The sequence below is a fragment of the Arachis ipaensis genome, chromosome B08 (assembly GCF_000816755.2).
Source record: "Arachis ipaensis cultivar K30076 chromosome B08, Araip1.1, whole genome shotgun sequence".
NCBI classification, from domain to species: domain Eukaryota; kingdom Viridiplantae; phylum Streptophyta; class Magnoliopsida; order Fabales; family Fabaceae; genus Arachis; species Arachis ipaensis.
In genome coordinates, this window is record NC_029792.2 from 121,857,207 (window position 1) to 121,865,743 (window position 8,537).

At 32.3% G+C, this 8,537-nt stretch overlaps 1 protein-coding gene across 4 annotated transcripts; it reads right to left on the bottom strand.

Annotated features, from left to right (window-relative positions):
* LOC107614076 lies at positions 585–4,506 on the bottom strand. Of its 4 annotated transcripts, none has more exons than XM_016316303.2 (9): positions 4,323–4,489; positions 4,040–4,203; positions 3,455–3,537; positions 2,669–2,806; positions 2,484–2,551; positions 2,115–2,329; positions 1,968–2,034; positions 1,745–1,863; positions 585–1,034 (listed from the first exon to the last, which is right to left on the bottom strand). In XM_016316303.2, the coding sequence occupies exons 6-9, from the start codon at positions 2,325–2,327 to the stop codon at positions 909–911; spliced, it is 525 nt and encodes a 174-aa protein (XP_016171789.1). In that variant the 5' UTR covers positions 2,328–2,329; positions 2,484–2,551; positions 2,669–2,806; positions 3,455–3,537; positions 4,040–4,203; positions 4,323–4,489; the 3' UTR covers positions 585–908. The 4 variants fall into 4 exon arrangements, 3 of the variants coding, with proteins under 3 accessions (XP_016171789.1, XP_016171790.1, XP_016171788.1); XM_016316304.2 differs by having other exon boundaries at positions 2,484–2,561; XR_002353026.1 differs by lacking the exons at positions 2,115–2,329; positions 2,484–2,551; positions 2,669–2,806 and having other exon boundaries at positions 3,151–3,537; positions 4,323–4,506.

Genomic DNA, 8,537 nt, shown 5'->3' on the forward strand with positions numbered 1-8,537 from the left:
ACTATATATTTAAACAAACTTTTTACCAACAATGATGATAATATAATTCTTACTATTATATATAGTGATATATGGTAATTTATTTATCTATTTTTTTACACTACAAGATTTTTATTTATTTGTGGCAATTTTTTTTCTTATTTGTGGAGGTTTATAACCCCCACCAAATAGTTTGTGGGAGTTTCTATAACCCCCAAAATTTGAGGTGCCACGAGGTCTTTTATGGGAGGTTTTTAAAAACCTCCACAATCTATTTAGTGGGGGTTTTATAATCTATTTAGTGGGGGTTTTATATTAGACTTTTGTGGGAATTTTAAATCACTTTTGTGGCAATTTAAAACCTCCACAAATTAATTTTTTAATTTAACAAAAAATAACTATTTTGTGAGATTTTCAAACCTCCACAAATCCTGTAATTATTTATTTATTTTTAATTTCAAATCATTTATTAATCCCATCTCATTTACATACTCTCAAATTAAAAATTTATTTTTTAATATAAAAAATAGTAAACACACTCAAAGATAAGTCTTAAACACCAATTCGGTTCAGGAATTTCATAAAATCACCACAAAACAAGAAAATCCAACTAAATTCAATACATAATTGTAAGCTTCAAAGTTAAGCCAATCCAATCAAAAACAGATTACAGCCTGCTACCCGTAAACGAATCACAATTCTCATGAAAGATACAGAAAAAAAACTTTCAAAAGGTGTAAACTAGTAAACCGCTATAAACTAGTAATCACTAAAATAATACACTTCTTACTATGCTTAAATATCACTAATATTAAGTTATCCTTCTATTGTAGTGACATCAATTAGAGAGTCAATTACTAATTGCTCTACAAAAACCAAATGTATTGTCAATGGTGGTACTAACCATGGAATGGGTGCTGAATCCAAAGCTAGCTAAATAATGAAGTACCAATCAATTTCACACTGCCATCTATATGATTCCTGTGATTCACTGTCTCTCTAATCTCCTTCAGGGCTTGTGCCTTTTCTTCTGCTTCATGCTCCAATCTTTTGTACTGTAAACAGAACAAAAACCAACTCCTACTGTTAATCATAAGCTGAGTTGATAGGAAAAGGATATAAGGTCAATCTTAAAGTGCATACAACTTTTAAGGTTGAATTATAGAAATTTTATATGGTCTTGAGACTGTCTAAGACTTAAGACTCAAAAAAATAATAAAATTTGATTCTAGAACGATTATTTTAACAATTTTAAAAAGAAACTCTCACAACACCCTGACAATATTGCTAACCACATTGCGATTTATATTGATAAGAAATGGGATCTAAAATTCTAGCACACATATAGAGAAAGAAATAAATATACAGATTGACTTGCTAAAGAGAAAATGACGGCAAATTTTAATTTTCATTTTGTTGATATGCTTCCTAGAACCTTAGGAGTATTATTGATAATGATTGTAGAGAAATTCCCATACCCCAAATAATTATAGCTTAGTTTTCTCTTCTCATGGGCTTAAGTCCCATTTTAATTAAAAAAAATCGTAAATAATAATAGTAATAAAGAGAAATCAATATCTCTAAAACGTAAATTCCAGAAAGTTGTAAAATTTGTTATCAAGGATATCTAAAGCTACCACATCAATATTCACTCCAGTTATGTATTTATGCAATTATTTCCAATGAATATATTATCATGAACCAGTGCAAACACTAGGAGGAATAGGACCACGTATTAAGATACAAGTCGAAGAAAAAGACTCACCATGAATTCCATTTCCCCTGATAATATGGTATTAGTACTTGTTGTTGTCTCTTCTTCTACAAGAATCTTTGCTTCCTCTCTCATTATTCTACTCCAAAATGTGCTTATTATGTCCTCATCTAATTAATAATAAGAAAAAAAGTATATAATTATATTAGTATTATTATTGCTCTTTTATTTGTGATCTTTGCAATAGTATAATAAACATTGTAGCATGCAGTACCTGAAAGTCCAAAAATACTTTCTATATTCTGGCTCATGCAGTATGTGGGGTTCAAGTTCCACAAGCTCTGACGAACAAGAAGAATAATATATAAGAAGAGATCATATAATTATTGAAACTGATAATTAAGATGAAAATATAATATACCTTTTCAAGATCACTACTACTAGTCTTGGAATATTGTTGATCATGATGATTGTCAACATTTGGCAGCAAGCGCCTACGTTTGGAACGATCCCCGAATTCAAGCAAAGCATCTTGAAGATACTCTGTTGAGAAATCATCATCAGCAGAAGAATCCTGAGTAGCAGTTGAGAATGATGGTTCACTACTACTCCCATATTCATACATTGCTGTCATCACTGCATGTTCAACAATAATCATTACAATTACACANNNNTGACTTGATAATAATAATAATAATAATAATAATAAAACTCAAAATCTGAAATCTTATGAATTGCTTATATAACCAGATATACTAAGAAAAATCCTTCAGGCAGGAGGGTAACATACCGCATTCATTGCAGAAACAGGGAGCCAGCCCCCATGCTGCTGTTAGGCAAGATCAAGCGGAGGGATTACTGCAGATTGCTTATAGTTGGATGGATAGTGAGACAAAATCTCCTTGACTTTCATGGGGCACAGAATAAAATAATCATAATTTTTATGTTAAACCTAAGTGGCTATACATCACATACCTGATATGTGTGTGGAATTAAAGAACCACATCTCTTGAAAATATTATGATGAAAGGCATCAAATCAGAAATTATCCATTCTCGACAAATATTTCAACTCTAACAACCAACTTTAAAATCGGTAAGATTCTTGTTTTCCCTGTTCAAGGAAGACAAACATGACTTTTTACTCAAATATTGAAACTGAATATAAATCCCAGATTCCTTAAGTTCCTATTTTGGGTAACTGGGTTTGGATTCACATAATGCACTCTTTTAGAAGAGTTAAGTGGAACTTGTGGAACCCGATTTGATGGTATTAGATAAAATATTCTAATATTACCAAAACTTAAGTTTTAAACTTTCCACCTTCCACTAGAAAATGGCATTAAAGCTGGCTAAAGTGATGCCAAAATAATGAAACTTAATACTACATGCTTTGTTTTGCTCAAGTTTTCACTTAAATAATGAACCTTAATATCTTGAAATAATGATGATACTAACATGTATGGTATGTTTCTATGAGTTTCAAGATCCCTATACTTTTTCACAAGGCCATAGTCATTAATGTATACCTGAAATGAGATACTAGAAATTATAATATATAGTTAGAAGAACTCAAATTTTCATGCTCAGTAAAACGGAGTTATGCTTCACGTATCCAAAAATAAAATTGAAAACGGAGTTATGCTTAGTTAACATCTCAACTTTAGACCAAAAAACTGAAAGATATGAGCCTGCTATACAAGTTTTCACTCAAAGTTCATGTTATGTTATTAAATCTCATTCCATTTGGAAGCAATCTAACCTGGAGCTATCATCCAACAAGAAAGAATCATTCTGAGCGTTATTGGAGTCCTCAACCATAAGCATCCTCATGCTCGAAAGGACCTGAAGAAAAATTTTAACACCAAACCATGCATCCATAGAAATAAGAAATTCAGAATATAATGCATTGCATCACACTCGAGTGCTATAATCAGAATTAGTTAAGAGGGTTGTTACTCTGCTTTCAATTATCATATCTAAAAGACTCAAACAATTAATGAAACAACTATGAATAAAACACATGCAAGAGTTTAAATATTAAGTTAAATAAGATATCTGGGTTATTATTTTCCTAGTATTCCCAAGAAACAGAAATATAACATTTTAAAATTAACACTGAGTAAGAGAATTTAAATAAACTAACGCTTCTGGTAATCTATTACAGGAATATATTATCTAGTAATTGGTAGTTATCGAAGCATAACCATAATCTTAACTTGTACTTTTACATAATCACATCAAACATCAGATGCACCTCAGAGTGCAAAATTCACGGTACAAATGAGTTCTAATGTAATAATTCCTAAACAATAATTAATACTAGGGGAGGGGGAGTAGAAGTTACCTTGCCGGCAAGAAGTCCAAGTGCAAAAGCACTCCCTTTCTCAACCTCATGCTCAAATGGCAACAGCTTCTGAACCAGATCTTCTTCTGTCACGGGAGGAGCTTGGAGGTGCTGAACCAAAGCCAGAATAGCTCCTTCTTTGACAATGACGTTCACCATTTTCTCTGCAAGACACAACCACCGAAGGATTTACACCGAGAGACATGCACGATCGAATTTGCCAAAAATTGAAACGAAGGGAGCAACACGCTAGGAGATCGAGGAAGAGGAATGGAGGATTTACCGTTTTTGGCAAGATTGAGTAGCGCGCTTGGCAGCAGCTCGATCTGACTCAAACGCAGGCATCGCCAGTTACTCTCTCTCTGATCTCAGATGCTATGGCGAGGTTGATGGTGACAATGGTGAAGAGATGAATATGGTGGTGTAGATCTAGGGTTTCATTCTCACTCTTCTTCCTCTTCTAATTTTTTGGACAAATTTTTGTTGGAGTGAAATTTGTTTGGATTTGATCAAAGTAGATATATATTTAATCTATGAAGTTTAAATGAGTTAAAAAGATTAATTGAGATACAAAATTGACGTAACATTTATTTCGCCTAATTCACTAAATGTAATTAATTGTAACTTTTGGTTTTCTAAATGGAGAAGCGAGGGGCGACTGTGTCAGGAGATGGATTATGTTCACATTTTTAATTCGGATCTCAGGATCTTTGATCTTTGGTCATCTGGACAGTGGAACCTTGAGAATATCTATTCTCCTCTGAATCAGTCTCTGCAGAGCAACATTAACTCTTACAACTCAGATGTTTAAGCTAGTTCAGAGGTCGGTTAGTGTTGGACTGGTGCGGCCTCAAAGGTTTATGATACTCATAGTGGTTATTTGTGGATCAGTAAGAAGATGTTTAATTGGAAGGATAGGGGTAATTAGCTTTGGCTTTGGCGTCAACATGTTCCGGAAAAGCACAAATTTTTGGCCTGGCTATGTCTTCGGGAGGCTCTTCCTACTGCTGCATTTCGTTTTAGGATGGGCATTTCGCACACGGATAGCTGTCCACGATGTTTCTCAGGTCAGGAATCGGTTTTACATTGTATTCGGGATTGTCCAAAAGCCCAACTTGTTTGGCAAGCTTTAGGGATCTCCGATCAACCAGTAGATTTGATGAGTTGGTTCTTACATAATAGCAAACAGCGCCCCTTTAGATTCTTTTCTGGTCTTTGGTGGATTTGGTGTTCGAGAAATAACGAGATCTTTCATCCTCACGAGCATTGGACCACAGACAAGGTGATTGGTATGACTTTGTCCTTAGAAAAGGAACTCCGAAATATTTTTGAATTGCAACGACTATCTATCCCCTCAACCATTAGTGGCTCTTGGATTCCCCCTCAGTGGGTACCTTTAAGATTAATTGTGATGCTAGCTATCCTGACAGTGGTGCTCGAGTTGGTTTTGCTTGTGTTAGCAGAGATTGGAAGGGAAGGTGGCAACGAGGCTGTCTGGGAACAATTGAGAGTCGTAGCATTTTGCAAGGAGAGTTGTTTGCTATTTGGAGAGGCTTTCTTTTAGCATGGGACTCGGGACAAAGAGACATTATATGTGAGACAGACTGTGTGGAGGCTTTTACTATTGTCAATAATTTACAAGATTGCTTTGGGTTTATTGATCCTTTGGTGTTAAAAATTCGAGATATCATATCTTAGAAATGGCGTGCTGATCTTCGGTTGATCTTGAGAGATGCAAATACAGTAGCAGACATCATGGCAAAGACTGCAATGAGGACCCTTTCTCCCCAAGTGGAGCTTCATTTGCCTAGCCATTTTTTATCAACTGCACGCATTGCCATTTATACTTTTTTTTTCTACTTCTTTTAATTGTTTTTTTTTACATTATTTTTAATTGAATAAATGATTAAATTCGTCTTTAAAAGATCACTCGTTTTTTAAGTTGGTTTTTAAAAAAATTTTTGAATCAAATTTATCTTTTAAAGATTTTAAGTTAGTCACATTAATTATTCTGTCACTTTCATTACTAAGAAGTCAAAATTTGCTACTATAGCACATTAAATGACACCACACTCACCATAGCACACATGTGACCGTCCTAATTACTTACTAAAATAATAAGTTTATGAAATTAGATCAAATAAATTTCAAATTGAAGAGGACTTTAAAACATTGAAATTCCTCAATTTATAATTGATTTGATCTAATTTCATAAACTTATTATATTAGCAGCCAATTAAGACGGTCAAGTATGAATTGTGGTGTTACTTAATGTATCATATCATATCATATCAGTAAATTTTGACGCTATCAACAAAGAAATAATGGAAGGTCTAACGTGACAAACTTAAAATCTTTGAAGGACTAATTTGATTAAAAGAAATTTCGATGACTAATTTAGAGAATGAGAAGGGACGAATTTAATCATTTATTTATTTTTGAGTAATTACCCAAATCAGTCCCCGAGGATTTTAGAATCAGACATTTTAGTCCCTAAGAAAAATTAATACACGGATCAGTCCCTAAGATTTTACTCCGGCAGACAAATCAGTCCCCAATTCATTTTCCGGTAGAGTAATTACCCAAATCAGTCCCCAAAGATTTTAAAAACGGACATTTTAGTCCCCAAGAAAAACTAATGTACAAATCAATCCCCAACTTTTCTCTCTATTAGACATAATAGTCCCCCGTCCAAAAATAAAATAAAATAAAATAATTATTATTATTAATTACACAATAATATTGTACTATATTTTTTGTATTTTTTAGACAAATTTTTCTTAGGTAGCGTTTGGTGGAGAGACAGAGACGGAAAGACTGAGACTGAGAGACAGAGATTAAGAGACAGGGATTGAAATAAATCTCAGTATTCTGTTTGGTACAAAATGGAAGACATGAATTGAAACAAGAATGAAACTCTAATTTAATTTGCACAAAGGGTAAAATTGGAATTAATTAATTGAAATGAAAGTATTTTAGGTATAAAATGTTATTAAAGTTTCAGTCTCTATCTCTAAAAATTTCAGTCCCCTGTGTCCCTACTTTTTGGAGGTACTGAAATACTAAAATTTTAGAGACAGAGACAGAAATTTTAGTACTAGTCTCTGAACTAACAAACACGATACTGAGTCTCAGTCTCTCAGTCTCTGTCTCAGTACCTCAAAACAAACGCTACCTTAGGGACTAAAATATCTGTTTTTAAAATCTTTGGGGACTGATCTGGGTAATTATTCTACCGGAAAATGAATTGGGGACTGATTTGTCTGCCGGAGTAAAACCTTGGGGACTAATCTGTGTATTAATTTTTCTTGGGGACTAAAATGTCCGATTCTAAAATCCTCAAGGACTGATTTGGGTAATTACTCTTTATTTTTAATTAATTATTTTACTTTTACGCTTGATATATTTACTATATTTCACTTTGTCTTAGTCTCAATATCATAGTTATCTTTTAATTGTATAAAATTGGATAGTTTCTTTCAAAATATGCTTAATTATATTATTTTTATTATATACAATAATTATAATTTCAAAATATTATGATTTCACAGTTATAATATGTAATATTAATTATTGTTATATATATAAAAAATGTAACTTATTTAGTGTTTAACTATTTATCTTCGATTAATATTGTTATAACAAGGATATATGTGACTCTATAAGAACGATATAGCCTAAACTTTGGCTATCTAAGAATTTACTAAATAGTTAGAGTAGCTTCATATCACAAATAAACAAATGATAGTAATAGGGATGATGAAAAAATAAGTTAAAATAGATATTTGCCGGGATTACTCATGATTTAAAGTTAAATGGAGACCCATAAAATTTTACGGGTGGAGATTCGTCTATCCCAAAGAATTCATTAAATCTATGCGAATATAAAATTACTAATTTATCCTAATTTATATATATAAAAATTCATTTCTTAAATTTAGTAACCCTACTTTCTACCTCCTATTTGAATCCTTCTTCTTCCTTTCAGACTCATTCTCATTTTTTATTTTACGTCTCTCTCTAACTCACTTTCTCTACTTCTCAATTCTATTACTATGTTACACAGACTCACCTAAAAAAATTATGTTATGTTATTACGTTGAAAAATATTTTTTATATTTTTTCTTTTGAAATGTTATTTTTTATAATAAATATGTTATGAACTGGGTTAGATTATATTGACTTGATTATTTTATGATTATTATATTATGTATTTTTTTAAATTTAAAAAAATATTCATAAATACCTGCAAGTATCTGTGCTCTCTATGGGAATAATTAAATGGAGACTTGTGACTAGGGATGAAAATAGGTCAGGCGGTTTATCAAAAACCTGCAATCTAGCCTGTATTTATCTTGGTCTAGCCTGGCCTATTAGCTGTATTTAGCTTGGCCTAACCTGATCTATTATAAAATAGGTACAGATTCAGACTTTTGTAAAAGTTTTAATATGTTAATAGGTTAGGTCCACGCTCACTAATTAACTTTATCGATTTGTC